This window comes from Rosa chinensis, chromosome 2 (assembly GCF_002994745.2).
Source record: "Rosa chinensis cultivar Old Blush chromosome 2, RchiOBHm-V2, whole genome shotgun sequence".
In the NCBI taxonomy this organism is placed as follows: domain Eukaryota; kingdom Viridiplantae; phylum Streptophyta; class Magnoliopsida; order Rosales; family Rosaceae; genus Rosa; species Rosa chinensis.
The window spans coordinates 52,799,860-52,816,740 of NC_037089.1; the positions used below are offsets into that span (position 1 = coordinate 52,799,860).

General features: G+C 36.9%; 2 protein-coding genes across 3 annotated transcripts; both read right to left on the bottom strand.

Annotated features, from left to right (window-relative positions):
* Window positions 1–2,559: 2,559 nt before the first annotated feature.
* On the bottom strand, window positions 2,560–4,669 carry LOC112185809 (glucan endo-1,3-beta-glucosidase 14). The gene is made up of 3 exons (XM_024324119.2): window positions 4,410–4,669; window positions 2,954–3,987; window positions 2,560–2,840 (listed from the first exon to the last, which is right to left on the bottom strand). Exons 1-3 carry the CDS (start codon window positions 4,516–4,518, stop codon window positions 2,751–2,753), a joined length of 1,233 nt encoding a protein of 410 aa, XP_024179887.1. The 5' UTR covers window positions 4,519–4,669; the 3' UTR covers window positions 2,560–2,750.
* Window positions 4,670–5,187: 518 nt separating this feature from the next.
* LOC112185810 (methyl-CpG-binding domain-containing protein 11) lies at window positions 5,188–10,093 on the bottom strand. 2 transcript variants are annotated; one of them, XM_040514241.1, is made up of 2 exons: window positions 7,346–7,501; window positions 5,188–6,404 (listed from the first exon to the last, which is right to left on the bottom strand). In XM_040514241.1, the coding sequence occupies exons 1-2, from the start codon at window positions 7,484–7,486 to the stop codon at window positions 5,550–5,552; spliced, it is 996 nt and encodes a 331-aa protein (XP_040370175.1). In that variant the 5' UTR covers window positions 7,487–7,501; the 3' UTR covers window positions 5,188–5,549. The 2 variants fall into 2 exon arrangements, with proteins under 2 accessions (XP_040370175.1, XP_024179888.1); XM_024324120.2 differs by lacking the exon at window positions 7,346–7,501 and adding an exon at window positions 9,908–10,093 and having other exon boundaries at window positions 5,190–6,404.
* Window positions 10,094–16,881: the final 6,788 nt, after the last annotated feature.

A 16,881-nucleotide genomic window follows, 5' to 3' on the forward strand; every position in this document is an offset into this window, starting at 1 on the left:
CCATCCTAAATATTTATGAGCGTACTTCTGGTCAAAAGATTAACCTGGCGAAGTGCAGTGTTGTCTTCAGTAAGAATGTGTATCCCGATCTTAAAGCTAATTTAGCTTCTATTTTAGGTGTGCAGTGCGTTGAGGATCATGGCAGATATCTAGGGCTACCAATTCATGTTGGGAAATCCAAAACGGCAATTTTCTCTTACTTAAAGGAACGACTGACAAAGAAGTTGATCAGCTGGCGCACCAAAATCTTGAGTTCTGCTTGTAAGGAGATTCTAATTAAGGCTGTGGCACAAGATATTCCAAATTATGTTATGAGTTGTTATATGCTTCCTAAAGGTCTTTGTGATGAAATGCATCAACTTTGTGCTCAATTCTTTTGGGGAGGTTCATATTCTAATCACAAAATTCATTGGAGGTCTTGGGAAAGGATGTGTCTGTCTAAAAGTGAGGGAGGCCTAGGCTTCAAGAATCTGCATGTCCATAATTTATCTATGCTTGCAAAACAGGGGTGGAGGCTGATTACTAATCCTAACTCATTATTGTCGAAATTGCTTAAAGCTAGATACTTTCCGAATGGTTCTTTTTTGGATGTGGATATGGGGGATTCCCCTTCCTTTGCATGGAGAAGCATTATGGAAGCTAGAACTGTGCTTCAGGCTGGTTTACGTTGGCAGGTTGGCACTGGCACCTCAATCAATATTTGGAATGATCAGTGGATTCCAAATATCTCTCATCATCAATTACGCAGATCGCCTGCTTGTGAAATTGAGTCTGTCTCTTCTTTGATTGATGCAAATACTAGGAGTTGGAGGGTGGATGTTTTGCACCTTCTCTTTTCTCAGGAAGTTGTTGATGCTATTATGTGTATTCCTCTCAGTAGCAGAAATAGGAGAGATCGCTTGAGTTGGAAGTTTGAGAAGAAAGGTAGGTTTTCTACTAAATCCGCCTATGTTGCAGCTAGGGATTTGGTGATGGGGGATTTCTTTGCTTCTTCCTCTCTTGGTGACCCTTTCAGTACTTTTTGGAAGACATTATGGAAAGCTAATATCCCGAGGAAGGTTTCTATCTGTGTCTGGAGAGCATGTCATAACGTGGTACCAACAAGAGAGCGTTTAAGTAAGAAGGGCTATACTAGTGATATGGGTTGTCTGCTTTGCTCACACCAGGTAGAGAGTGTTGGACATGTGCTATATGGTTGTCCTACTACGCAGGAAATCTTTGCAGCTCCTCCTTTCTCTATTCAGGTTCCCATTACTCCTTTTATTTTCAAGGAATGGTTACTGGAACAAGCATCCAATCTCTCACCTGAAATTTTTTTCTAAGCTGCTAATGATCCTATGGGGGCTTTGGAAGAATAGAAATGATAAATTGTGGAATGACAATGCTAAACAATAATCAGTAATTGTTACTTGTACTATGGCTTAGTATGAAGAGTTTCTTCAAGCTAATAGAAGCATGACACCAGTAACCTGCAAGAGGACGAAAGCTAATGCATCCTGGTCCCCTCCCATGGTTGGTATGTTGTGTTTGAATGTTGATGGTGTTTATGTTCCTTCATTATAGCATGGAGGCATTGGAGGTGTTCTGCGTAATGAGAAGGGTGAGTTTATTGCTGGCTTTGCTTATAGGGTGCCTAATGTGTCTTCTGCTTATCATACTGAGTTGCTTGCTATTAAATCTGGGTTGGAGATCATCCAGGCACTTGGTATAACAAATGTGGCTTTAATGAGTGATTGTTTAGAGGCTATAAAGGCTGTGACAGCAGACAACCAAGATTTTCTCCTTTGGGAATTATTGTTGAAGAAATTAGAGGTTTGTTGGGTGAATTGCATTCTATAGGTGTTCATCATACTTATAGAACGCTAACCATGTTGCGCATAGATTAGCAGCTTTTGGTTTTGATTCTGACATTCATATGGATTGGTTTTTTCAAGCTCCAGAGTCTGTTCTAAATGCCCTACAGTACGATTGTAATTATATAAATCATTAATACAATTTCATCTTTACTTCAAAAAATAAATATGTGTCTTTTAACAACGAGGGAAATGGAAACAGCCTAAAACAACATTATTTCTCAATAAATATGCTTTTTATTATATTTTTTATGGGAGACTCTGCTGATGGAGTATTCCAATTGACGACTCATGTCCATTTTTATATTTTGTATGAGTGACTCTTGATAACAAAATATTCGCTAGTAAATGCGTGTTTGTTTTTTTTTTAGGAGGCTTTTACCGGCTTGTTATTCATCATGATTAGTATGTCCGTGTTTATTTTATTCTTCGCTCATCCTAGCAAGTCTTGTACCTATACTCCTATAAATTGTCTCTTGCTTTTGCTGTTAGTCTGTTACTAGTCCTAGCTAATTAATTCCGAGATCATGCAAATATGATTGCTCATACTGTTGCTAGTTTTGCTGCAGAATGTAGTGATTCAATTGTTTGCAGATGAGGCACCATCCCCGCTTGTGCCTCAGCTTCGATCAAGCTGATATTCATGTGACTTGTATAGTTTTTAATGACAATTTGATTACTACTCAGAAAGAAAACAGAAGGAAAAGAGTGTTGTACATTGCCGGAATATTATTAGAAAACCGTCAGCTATTTAGATCTTCATCTAATGTACAATGAATAATAATGTAAAACTAGAAAATGAATTGGATATACATGGAAATGTGACAATTGTTAATGTAAGAACTTGAACCACTTCAGCTGTTCAGCATCACCCGGCGCAAAGGATCGAGCCTTTAGTTATGACGATAACATTAGAAGCAGAACAGCAGCACAACTTGTGAAAACCCAGGTATGCGAAGATTGAAACCAACCTCGAAATCCCATGCCCTGTAAACAAAAATGTCGCATAAATGAGAAAGTGAAAAAAAAAAATGGCCAACTAAGAAATGTTTGACAATTAATCATGGTCATATGATTGTATTTTTTGTAAAGATGCAAACCTTGTAATTAAGAAGAGATGAGGATGCTGCGTTTGGTGCAACAAGTCCAGTGAACCCAATGTCATACGAAATGCTCCCATCTGCTTTGAACAATCCGAAATTCCTCTCAGACGTTGGCCCCGGTTTCAAATTCTCATTGAACAAAGCAAAAATGTAGGCTTTCACCACCATCTTTGGCCTATGAGGAGTCCCCTTCTTCTTGGCCAGCCTTTTCTTCAAATTCAAGTTGTAAGTCCTGGCATTTTTCACATCTGCTCCTGCTTCATCTGGGTCCCCCTTGGATGCCCAACCAGTTTCGGATACTATGACTTCCATCTTATCATATCCAGCCTTCTCCAAAGCAAAATAAGATGCATCAACCATGGCATCGAACATGTTGTCATAGTGGAGATTAGTCTTTGTGTCTAGAATTCCGGGATTTGACTTGAATAGAGCATAGTTGAGGTTAATGTGCTCAGGGTCACTCTTATAAGCAAGGAATGGATATGCGTTTATGTAAAACGGAGATTTAATCTGCGAAAAGAACTCCAGAAGTGGCTTCATGTAACCAGCAATATCTTCTCTAAAAATGCAAGCAGATGGTGGGTAAGAATTGGCAAAAACAGCCTCAGAATGTGGACTTGAGACCTCAATGCTGCTAGCCAAACCAAGCTGGTCAAGAGCACTATACACATTCTTCACTGCAGGCAACAAGACCTCCCAGAGTACCACATCAGTCCCCCCCAAGATCTCATTCCCGACTGCTATTCCGGAAATGTGAGTCCCTGGTAGGTATGGCTGGACCTTCTCTTTGATCCAAGTCGTGGCACGATCCTCGGCTATGCTGATTTCCTTAAGCAAATCATTGCCAAGTCCAACAACTATTTCGATTCCTGATCCCTTGAAGGCTGTGAGGACTTCAGGTACAGCATCATATATTCTGATGTTCTTGATCTTCGCTGCTTTGAGAAGTGTCACCACACTATGAGGTGATGGTATGTTGTCTGCTATCCTGCCATAGTTTACTCCATATGTTCCAGTAAACGTTGCATCAACTGAACACAGAGACAGAAAGCAGCCTCATTAGCCCAAGGGTAACCATCCAAATACAAATTTACTAAGATTACATGGAAATTCTGAGGGGAACAAGCATAACACAGCTAAAAAGAAGCAACGTGCTCTTGCCAAACACGTGACATGTTATGTTCATAAACCGATAATCTAGAACATACATTCTAATAAATTCAACCTAAACACAGATCTAGATATAATATGAACATTTGAACATATTGAGCAATGTAAGAGTTATTTATGGATACTTTGCCAAAAAGACAAAAAAAAAGACGTTATGGATAAATCAATGGCACAATCAAATCAATATGAGCAAGATCGACTGAACTGCTTGCAAAACAATCATATATATCAACATAAGTAAGAACACTAAATTCATCGAATAGTTGAAGAGGCAATTACTTACCATTGAGAAATGAAGTACTGATGGTGAAGAGAAGAAGCAACCGGAGGAGGGAGGAAGAGAAGCACTCCATTTGTCTTTTGGGAATATTAACGATGAAAGAGCATTCCATTTGTAGAAATATTGAAGGGGACAAGAACTAATAATGGAACTTCTGTAACCCAACAAAGTCGGTAACCTCAACCGCCAAACTACCATAAACCCAATCCTTGGGATGATGCAATTCTTTTGCTTCAGGCATGCCATAATGCCCTAGATTCTTAGCCTTAGTTTTATGATTCCATGAACGAGAATAGAAGATATTCTTAGGCTTGGCCTTGATACAAAGGTGACGAAATGTTTAGTGGTCTCAAAATAGAATAGATTCTTACCTTGTTCTTACTTTTACATATCTCGATCAAAAGTACGTACCTTTCCTACTTTCTGTTATTGTTTCCATTTCGCTACTTTTCTGTCTCTCTGAAAAGGCTCTCTCTTTGGGTTGGACAACGACCCATACCTTTCGTGGGAAAGGAGAATTATAGAATCCAGAACTCCGACATTATAAAACCCAACAAAAAGAAATGAAATTATTACCACAAATTCTAATGCTTAACGAGCACCTGATATTATAACCGGCATATACTTCTATGGAAGTGCTTCCGGTGCTAGCGGTGCATAGAAATTTGACAAAATAAAGGCCAAGTTCTAACAACACAACACAATAAAGCTGCATAATCATCCATTCTCTTCAGTATTTCCGATAATGCTATGACTGAAAATAACCATCATCAACAAAAGCAACACAAGAAATTACTAAACATTAGTCACATTAACAAAGTAACAAACAAAGTTCACAACAAAAGAAAAAGCGCCAACCCAATAAGCAATCTCTTACATTCTAAATTCTAAACTCATCTGCATAACATAAGGCTGCAGAGTCTGCCTGTACGACCTATTCTACCAGAGTACAGGTTGGTTCCCTACATACAATTAAATCTAACATCAACATTGCAATTATCCGTAAGTCCCAGAGTTACTAAAATAGGAGCAAAAAGTTCAACATAGATCACTGAGAGCCTGCATACAATAAATGGTAATTCAGTCCATTTCACAAGATCACTGGAGAGGTAGTAGAGTAGATTCAGCAGCTCGAGGAAAGGCCTATGGATGTTGTGCAGCATCAGGTTTAACCACTTGGTCAACCTTACCATTTTCAACTACCTCCCCATCCTTTATCTTAACTTTCTCCTCAGCTGGAGCATCGCTTTTCCCATCGACCTCTTGTTTCCCTTTGATCTCTTCCTCCACAGATGGTGCTATTCCCTTCAGATTCTCTTTCTCTGGTGCTCCATTTTCTTCAATGGTCACAGCAGCTGTTGTGTTGTCCTGTTTCTTGTCAGTAGAGCCATTTCCTTCCTCTCCCTCAGCTTGTGGCACCTTTTCCTTGTTGTTTTTAGTTCCCTCAGTAGCCAAAGCTACTTCAGCAGGTTGTTCCTCTGATGCAACACTGTTTGACTTTTCATCTTTCTCTTCACCTTGAGTTTCCATAACATGAGTCTGAGTCTCCTTACCATCCTCTGGGATAGTTTCTTCAGTTTTGGTATTTGTGGTCTTAATTTGGTCAGTTTCTTCTGGTGCTTTTCCTCCATTCTCAACCTGTTTCTCAGCTTCTCCATCTTTCTTCTCAGCTACCTCTGCATCTTTCATTTCAGTGTCATTCGTACCATGTTCTGCATCAGTAGTCTCCACTTTATTGTCCTTTGAACCTGATGATTTCCGGCCTCTTTTCTTTGGAGGCTCATTCTCCGGTGGGGGAGTCCACTTGACCTTTTCACTGATCCTGGATGATCTCCTAGGGGTTTCACCTGTGCTCCAATCAAACTCCGACATTGCAGGGTTACCAGGATGTGATTTTAGGTACTGCTCCAGTTGTTTTTTATTGTTAATCTCCTCCCCAGTTGGAGAAATGAATGTGACATCATTTTTCCTCGGTGTAACTCCCTTCTTGGGTAAAATCTGCATGACAAAAAGAAACAAAATATCAACAACCACATAACAAGGAACATTTACAATAACCACATTGGCATCAGTCAACCATCCTCAATAATGACATGATAATGGTAGTATAGCTATAGTTGACTTGTCTAAATAAACTGGAGGAAAAAGAGGAACAGGAAGAAACAAATAAGAAAGAGAGGTTAATAACAAAAAGGTTGAGGATGTATCATCAGTCCAAACAGAACCCTTTTTTTTTTGGACATTCCGTGCAGATTTATATGATATGTAATACTACATAACTGTCACAGTAGTTGTAGATTCAATGGTTTCACAAAAGTATGACCTGAGTCTAACACATAATGGAAAATAAACAAATCAGAGAGAGAGAGAGAGAGAGAGAAGGGGCAAAGGTGTTTTAAGGTCTTATGTATGTTATACCAGAGTACCCCGATAACCTCTTTGATAAAATTATTCGGAACTTCTCCGACATTTAGTTTGCATCGAAATACCAAGATTATATTATTGTACAACCGTGACAAATCTGGACCACCCATTCTTTTTGCCATCTCAAACCTATGTAAGAATGTCTCCTGCGTCCACCGCAGCATTCTGCTCCACAATTTAACATTGCCATTGCCTTCAAGTAAAACCACTCCAGCACAACATGGGAAATTTCTCCAATTGTATATCACAACCAATGACTGAGGTCTAGTTCTTCGACCGGCTAACCCTCAAATTCTTTTCCACAAAATTCCCGGAATATGTGTTGTTTATTCTCTATCAGGGTCCACATTTCAAAACCAAAATTTTAATTCCTTGATGCAGCTACAAAACATTAGGACAAGCAAAGATATATACCAACACATTGCATCTATTATGTGCAACCACCTACTTTATAATTGGCATAATAATACAACCTATTTATGCATGATTAAAAAAAATATACACGTACTACATACATTGGCAGAAACAGATTGCCTTGCCGTAGCAACATGATGGTCGTGGGTCAAGTTCCGGAAACAGCCTCTCTGAAAACAGAGTATGGCTGTGCACATCTCGCCCTCTTTAAATGCCACACTGGCAGAACTGCCTTTAGGCATGCATGTATGTTACATGCAAGAGAAAGAGACAAAAGGGAAGAGGAACACACTTAAGCATATACCGTTCTATGTCTTAAAAATTTGTAACAGTTTTAAGGTTTTAATTTCATTAGTTTTCACATCTCCTTTCAAAAAAGACAAGGGCAGAGATATGAGGACTTTATGGGGTTATAAGAACTAGAACAATATGAAAAGGAATAAGGAGTAAACATAAGAAAATAAACATTATTTATTTCAAAACCAATTTAACAGAGTTTGTGGTGCTTGCATAAAAGGTATTTGACCTGAAATTCCTATTTCATGGCCAGTTTTGAATATAAGCATTAGAGAATATAGGCAAGATAATATTTCATCCAGATAGTTTGTTCCCGCATGATCAGTACGTACTCACTACATAGCAGAGGTGTTAAATATTGCTGAAATTATCTACAGTTAACCGCCTAAGAGAGGAGATTTTTCTATGTAGATCAAATGTGCCCCCACTTTCATTTAAAAGTAAGCTAAGACCCAAGGGCATGCCAATATTACCTACTTTCTTGTCCTTAAAGAGTCAAACAGTTCACTAGACATCACATCTCACAGGCCTTGACTCTGTGCTAAACACTAAAAAGAATTGCCTGCCGCTGACCATGAAATATATGCACTCAATATACTCAAGAGGAAATTTGTCAATTAAAACTTCATCTCACTTGGAAATACATGTAGACAGAAGCAGCAATATTCCTCATCCGTATAAAGTCTCAAAATCTTTTATAACAGAAGTAACATAACTAGCAACCATGAGTATACATTTTATTTTCCTTCACAATCTGCACGACTTTATACCTCAGGTAGTACTTTGTGAGTAAAACTCCACATCAATACACGCTAACAGTGCCTCTGCCTTTTTGGTCAAACGTTGTTCATATATAAATACGTCACACATGACACACACATATATATCTATATGATTATAGAATATACAAGGTGATCCATAAACATGAACATTCTCCACATATCAAAATACAAGCCCCTTGCTAGATTTTGTTCAATAATTGCCCACACCTTCTTAAATTTCTCGCTCCACCCCCGACTGGCACCTAAAAGTGGTATAAGCTCCCCATGAAAGTATAATGACTATAATAGGTTTTTGAATCCAAAAGACGGTACCAAGACTGACCGATTAAAAAGAATGACATATTGACAAAAATGAAAAATATCTGTGAAAAAAGGTCCTTGATTTGATTAAGCCAAGTGTAAGCAAACAGATATGTAATTGCATTACCTTACCAGTTACATTTAGCAAACAATTATAACAATGCCTAACCATTTATAACTAAGTGGAGTCAAATCTACTAAAGAAATAACAAAGAAACCAGTAAAAGCTAAATACGATTACAACTTTTTTTTGGAAATAGCACCAATGGAAATGAAACCACCAAGGTTGCAAATGTTTGAAGAGAAATCTTAAGTTGTGGAATATGTGTGATTTGTGTAAGTAATGGAGGAAATACCAGTATTATCTAGAATTGAATTTAAATTTAACTACTATCCGTCTATCCCCCTACAAGTTCTTTAAATAAATGAGCCTATCAAATAGTTCTGTTTTACTTAAACTTCGGTAATTTTGAATTGCCAATACAGATTACATGAGTCCAAACCTTAGAGGCATATTTTAACAAGGGGATGCAACTTCACCAATAAGTTACTAACCCTATACATTTTCTGGGCAAGCTATAAATTTAGTTAAATTAGTAAAATTCATGTTCACTCGTTGGTCCATGTTGACTGTTGTGTGATTGCCCAAATCTTAAATATAGGCAAACAAAGATTCTACTTTGTACTACAAAATGAATAAGAAGGCAGAAAAAAACAAATTTTAAAAATTTAAAAAAAAAAAAAAAACCTAAGCTTTACTAAACAAATTTCTATCATAACACCGGAAAAGGAAAAAAAAAAAAAAAAAAAAAAGACCCATACCCAAAAAAAAAAAAGAGAGAGAGAATAAAATTCTTCAGTTCGCAGCAAACCACCAGAACAGAATACAGATGCAAACAGCAAATGGGTACTCAAAAATTAAAGAAATTAAACATGAATCAACAAACTTTGAGCCTCCAAGGTTTCAGAGTAAAATCTTGGATTAAAAAAAAAAGTTACTCCCTTTTTCTGGGCACATACTACCTCGAATTCCCAAATTCCTCTGCCAAAAACCCTAGTTCCCAAATACAAGTACAAAACAGAATTCTACCACAAAACACTACAACCCAACTAAAATTGAAGCAAATTAAGCAAACCCAGAACTCAAATCAAGCAACACAAACAGAATATAGCCCAAAGATAATTCCTTGGTACTTGTGAGTACCCAATACAAAGAAACAAGTACAAACTTAAGTAGGTAAAAAACACAGAGCGAAAGAGAGAGAGAGAGAGAGAGAGATAAACCTTCTTCTTCCAAGCAGGAGGAGCAGGTAGCTCAACAGCAACAACCTCGTCCACTTTGTTCTCCATTTTTTTCAGAATTATTCAAATCCCAAAACTCGAAAAGCCCTCTTCTTCTTCTTCTCCTTCTCGCTCTAAACACTTTCTCTCTCTAGCTCAAGTTCTAGTTGGTGTTGTGAGATTCTAGAAGAGACCTACGTGTTGATAAAGGATAGATAATAAACCGTTGAGGTGGGAGCGCCCTTTTGTCTCTTCATACATTTACTTTTGGGAGCTCAGAAAAATCCAATAAAAAATTACCATTAAGGCAAGTACGGCAAGCAATCTATGGTCTTTTTTTTTTTTTTTTCTTATTTCACCCTAAAAGAATGGATCTTGGTATTTTTAATTGAAGCTGTACCTATGCCCGAGAAAACTGTTTGATTAATTAATGGGTTTTGGCCAATTAATGGCTGTCTTATCGGCCAGTAAAAGCTGATTTTGCCTCGTAAAAATTATTTTACGAGGTAAATAATCTCTTCTTGGACTTTTTAGTCTCTGTCCCGGTTTTTAAATCAACACGTGGACGGCGTGAGCTTTGTTTCTGGTAAATGGATAATGTGGGGCATATGGAGGGAGCCCTTGTTCTGTTTTTTTATATGCAAAGGTGCCCTAAATTAGCGACCCTCTTAGATTTTATTTTAGTTTTTCCCTTAGGGAGTGGAATTTTTTTTTGGCGATTAAAGAACTATTACACCCGAGACCGAAATGCCTCCTAAAAGAAAATAAAAAATTAAATACAAGCAACATTAAATTTAAAAATACAAAAAACTCATCTTGCATAAGATTTATCAGTATTAATTAAGCCAATAAGACTTATGGTTAAATTTTCAAAAACCCTGCAATTGCCCTTCTTTGATTATGGTCTAAAAATCTATAATTTAACAAATAAATGATAAAATAGTAAATATAATAGCAAACTGAATTGAAGAAATTACAAACAAAAAAAAGATTTTAAACGTTTTGTTAACTGCAAGGCCGGCCCTGAGGGTTGCCTAGTGAGGCAGCTGCCTCAGGCCACCGGTCGCCGGAGGCCTCCAACTGATATAATTGTCTCAGTTATTAGTATATATATAATTTATTAGCGAAAATTATACACATGTACCAGAGTGGCAGAGCGGAAAAGCCTGGTCATATAAATGACCAAAGCCTTCATGGGTTCGAATCCATGGGCTGTTCAGTTTTCTTTATTTTATCTTTTTACTTCTTCTATTCTTTTTAAAAAAAAATCCCTCTCCTCTCTTCTACTTTCTTTAATTCCTTTTTTTCTAGATACCACGTCTTACACATGCGCGCGCGCGCGCACACACACACATATTTATATATAAGAATAATAAAGCATTTAAAAATATACCCAAAAAACAAGATAAACTCAAATTGAGACTTAAAAAAATATTTTTAAAAAAATTGTTTGATTGCTAAAATGTGAAACTCAAGTGAGGCCACAATTTTTCTTTTTTGCCTCAAGCCTCTACAATCTCAAGACCGGCCCTGGTTAACTGCAATGGCAGTTTTTTTTTTTGGGAGTTGGCAGTTTAAATAAAAATATTACTTATTAAACAAAAAGTTATTCTTTTTTTTTTTTGAAGAAAAAAAAAGGTATTTATAATTTCATAAAAAATAAACATTTTTTACATAAATTACTAAAACAAACTCTTTTTTTAGAAATACTAATAAAAACTCAAACAAAATATTATAGACACAAATAAAGTATGAAAAAATAAAAAAGGTCAATTGACACACGCGTGAGCGTGTGTTAAGAGGCTAATATAAATAAGGACACAACTCTCAGATCTAAAAAGAATGAAGTAGACCTAATCTCTAAGATTTCATCCGTAATTACAAATTAATACAATTTTTTGTTAAAATTTATGTGATGCCATTGTCAAAAAGTTATATTTGATTTTTATTATCTAAAATAATTTCTTTAATGCCAAAACTTTCAAAATTCATAAAAATTAGCTCGGGTATCTAAAAATTTTTTCGAAAATTCCCACGAACTTATCGTATTGTGTACTTTATCATCTTAAATCAAGAATTTCAACTTGTGAAAAATTTAGAAAACTATTCTCGAGCACTTAAGAAATAAAGAGATCGTAAATTAATTCGCCAACGATTTCAACTTAACTCGACAAACAAATTTCCGGGGCTCACAATCTAACTCGTCCGGAATCGGCGAGTTGTGGCGGTTTGATGACTAGGTTCCGAGTTACGACTCGTTCAAGTTGAATGGTGGAGCTGATAATAACCACTACCAGTTCGGCTACTGCTACTACTCTAAAGCATTAGCAGAACTAAATGAGTACAAGTGCAGTAGCAGAACTAACCTTCAATATTGCCTTAATCTTCAAGCAGTAGCAAAATTGAAGGAGTACGAGTGCAGTACCAGAACTGGAGAAGTACGAGTGCAGTAGCAGAACTAACCTTCAATATTGCCTTAATCTTCAAGCAGTAGCAGAATTGAATGAGTACGAATGCAGTAGCAGAACTGGAGAAGTATGAGTGCAGTTGTATAACTGAAGGAGTATGAGTGCAGTAGTAGAACTAGTCGAGTATGAGAGTAGCGAGTGCAGTAGCAAGATTAGATGATGACAGGTGCAATAGCAGAACATGAGTACAAGTGTGATAGCAGAACTGGACGAGTATGAGTGCAATAGCAGGATTGGACCAGTGTAGTATTAGAATTAGATGATGACAAGTGCAGTAGCAGAACACGAGTACAAGTGTACGTAGTAGCAAAACTGGACGAGTATGAGTGCAGCGAATGCAGTAACAAGATTAGACGAGTGCGCTTGTATAAGCTAACACTTTTTTTTTTTGGCACGTGAAGTGTGTTCTACACGAAGAGCCCTTGGTAGTGTAATATGAACATATGAACAACTCATATTGAATAAAAGGTTGTGTAATATGAGAATATAATAGTTGGATGGTACATAATGTTAAAACAGCAACAAGCGTGGTCCGTGGTCCACCATTGTACCGATATTGTCTCAATTTAATCACTCATATTGTTGGGTTTTAATCACAAAAAACATCAGTATAATTGGGTGTGGTCCACCCAATTATAAGTTATATATATATATATATATATTTTTTTTTTTTGAATTACCTACTTATAAGTTATATTTTATTTGTCACTTTTCTAATGTGACATCTTTCCTATCCAATACGTCCCCTTACGTGCAATATAACTCTAGGTTTGCATGTGAAATCAATTAATAATCAAATTCCCACATTGAAAATTGGGATACAAGTCTCATATCAGCAATATGGTCTCAATATAACAATCCAAGGCCTACACCGGAAACTTGGTAGCAATCCAATCAAAATTTTTTTATGGCAATATAAAGAACTCAAATTCGGACTCATGACAATTGGAGACGCATAGGGACCCGCTCTAATACCATATAAGAAAGTATTCAGGAATAATATGATAATATTATTCATCTCTCAAGGAGGCTTTTATAACATCGATGTACAAAATTGAGTAAGTAATTATTAAAAAAATGAGTCAACTATCCTAATTAATACAAAAAATAAATGTAGATTGATACAATGTACTTAAACTAATAACAGCTCATGTCAACACTCCCCCTCAAGTTGGTGCATAGATATCTCGAATGCCCAACTTGTCGAGTAAGCTGTAGAATACCTTACGAGAAATAGCTTTTGTTAGAATATCTACAAGTTGATCTCCAGTCTTCACATGAGGTACATCAATGATATTTGCCTCCAGCTTTTCTTTAATGAAGTATCTATCCACTTTAACATGTTTTGTTCTATCATGTTGAACCAGATTATGTGCTATGTCTATGCTGCCTTGTTGTCACAAAATAGGTTTGGGCTTGAACCCTAAGTCCTTCAGTAAGTTGCGCAGCCATAGCATTTCACATTCTCCTTGGGTCATTCCTCTGTACTCTACCTCTGCACTAGATCTGACAACTACTTTTTGTTTCTTGCTCCTCCATGTAACAAGGTTACCTCCCACAAAAGTGAAGTATCCTGAGGTTGATCTTCTATAAGTGATATACCCAACCCAATCTGCATCAGTATATCTAGCCACCTCTGAATGATTATTTTTAGAAAACATGATCCCCTTGCTTGGAGCTGACTTGAAATAGTTGAGAATACGATATATTGCATTCATGTGGTCTTCACTTGGAGCATGCATGAATTGACTTACCACACTCACCGCATATGCAATGTCAGGACGAGTGTGGAAGAGATAAATGAGTCTACCAACTAGTCTTTGATACCTCTCTCGGTTAGTAGGCACTTTGACCTAATGCATAAACTCGCTGGCGTACGAATCGTGTCAAGTAAAGGAAGTATTTGGACATTAGTTTATCAAACCTCGGGGTTTAGGTGTTGGACCTAACTGACATAATTGATTTTAGGACAACCCAAATGCATACAATAAAAATATAAAATAAAATAAAGACTATAAACAATCAAGGCACCAAGCCTTGGCAATGCTCGGCTTAACTCACATCAAGTTAATCCAAAGCCACTAACTTGTAGCCTCAAGATGGGTATACAAAAATGAGTCGATGGATTCAATGTTTGAGAGTTGATTTGAATTTAACAAAAAGTAATAAAGTGTAAAGCGATTACTAAAAATGTAAATGAATTAATAAAAGTGTAAACAATATGAATGAGAATGTTTGTGGTACACCTAAAATAGGCGTAATAATTTAACCCTGTAATCACAAATATTAGTCAATCGTAGTATAGGAAAGAAGGGGTCTCTCGCAGAGGATTGTGCTTAATATGCAAATCTAGACTCGAAAACAGACAAAACACTAAAACTGACCTCTAATAAAGACGAAATTAAAAAACCTATCTAGACTCAACGAAAAATTATGAAAATTTACAGACCCTAACTAGACACGCTAAAAACGACACATACAAAATTTTAGGAGAATCAGAGTTGATTTACTATACTAAATAAATAAAATAAGATAGAGAACAGAAAGTGACGAAAATAAAGAATTGTTTTTGGGTTTTTATTTTAGGTTTTGAAATAAATGATAAAAGGCTAGCTAGGAACTACTTCTCACCACTAGACCATGATTTCACCTATGATATGTTTACCAACTTGTTTCAATTCATTCGGATATCCTTACCCAAGCTAAGCCAATGATGTGTTGATCTTAACGTATCAATCTTTCTTTCTTGGTATGATAAGAGAATGATGTCTTCAACTTAACTTAGCTTCTAGAATGAAACCTAGAGTGATGTTCTTGCACAGCTCTCACCTAGAAGTCATTAAGGTCAAAAAGATTATGAATAAGGCTGGGCAATTTCGGTACTAATGTTGTCCTAATCTACCTAGATATTGGTTCATATGAATGGGTCTCAAGTCATTCAATCGCTACTCTAGAATGCATATAGACATGGATGATCATGCACACATTCATAGCAATATAACCTAGCATGCTTACTAATGTTGGCCACCACTAACAAACATACAAGATTAATCAATGATAAACCAATGAACCAATAAACAACCAAAATTCAAGAAACATATTAACACTATTAGAATTTTGCTCTTAGACATCACGCCAATTACATTGGTGAGGAATTCACGTGATGTAAAAAAATGTCATTAACATCGATTCTTCAAATTCCGATTTATATGTATATAATTGAAATCGTTTATTACTGTTGAACGATGTCTACAATTTGATTCTGAAATTTAAAAAAATGCGGAAAAGATTAAGTTAAAAATTTTGAGAGGCGGGGAACAAAATTTCCATTCCACCCGCACTTTGTCAGATTTCCCACTTCTATCTCACTCACTTTTATCTCCCAATTTTCACACACTCTCTTTCCTCGAAACCCTGGCTCTCTCCTCCTTCCACTTCTGCTATCTTTCCATGCATGGCCACCACCGCCTCCCTCTACTGTCTCTCCCTGATTAACGACCTCCTCCCTCTCGCAGGCACCATCACCTCTGCCTGCAAACTCGCTCCCTCTCTCTCTCTATCTCTCAGATCTCAGAAGATTGAAAGAAGGGGAACAATCCTTCTCTCAATCCTCCATGATCCACATACTAGAGAGACCGCCAGAGAAGTGGCCAGATTCTGATCAGGTCTGACCACGGAGCCGCTAGAGGGGAAGCGTTCGAAGATATAGAATCAAAAAGCATCCCTGACCTTGAGCCTAAACGCACCATTTCGTCATCTTTGAAATCTCAGACTCTCAGTTTTGAAAGTTGAAACTTCGATTCAAAATGTCCAGCGATTCAAATCTGTCGAAGCTTCACCATCTGATTGATGATTCTCTCCATCCTTACCCAGTGAGTTCACTATTTAGGGTTTTCAATTTGGGGCTTTTGTTTTCCTGTTTGTTTCAGCAGCTCAATTCGCTTTTGCAGGAACCAGATGTTGTTTGGGTGACCAAAGAGAGAGAAATTTGGGTTAGTCTCTCTCAGGTACTTCGGCAAGTAAAGCTTTGTATTGGAGAAGTTGATTCCGATTATGATAATGTGAGTCTGTTTCTCTTTGAAAATTGTAAAAAGTTACATTGTTTAACATACTTATAAGAGCATGAAGGCAATAAGGAGATTGTTTAACATACTTATAAGAGCTTAGTGGACTCGGTTGTAAATTTGAGTGATCCATTCATGTTTACTGGTTAAGAAGTGATTTTTTTATAATAATTCATAAACAAAGCTGACATCATGTTTGTTCTTGGGTGGGAAATAGATTTGTTTAATGAAGTACTAGACTTGGTTATCTATTTCCTCACTTTCACATGTGTATCTAGTTTATGTGTTTTTAGATTTGAGCGTGAGGTCCAATTGATGAAAAATCTCTTGGAAGGCTATAGGAAAGCTTTAAAGGCAACACAAAAGACATTTGCTGAACATAAAGCACATTGTCCACAGGCTATTGAGCCACTTTGCAGGGATAGATGTTTCGGGATCGGGGGGC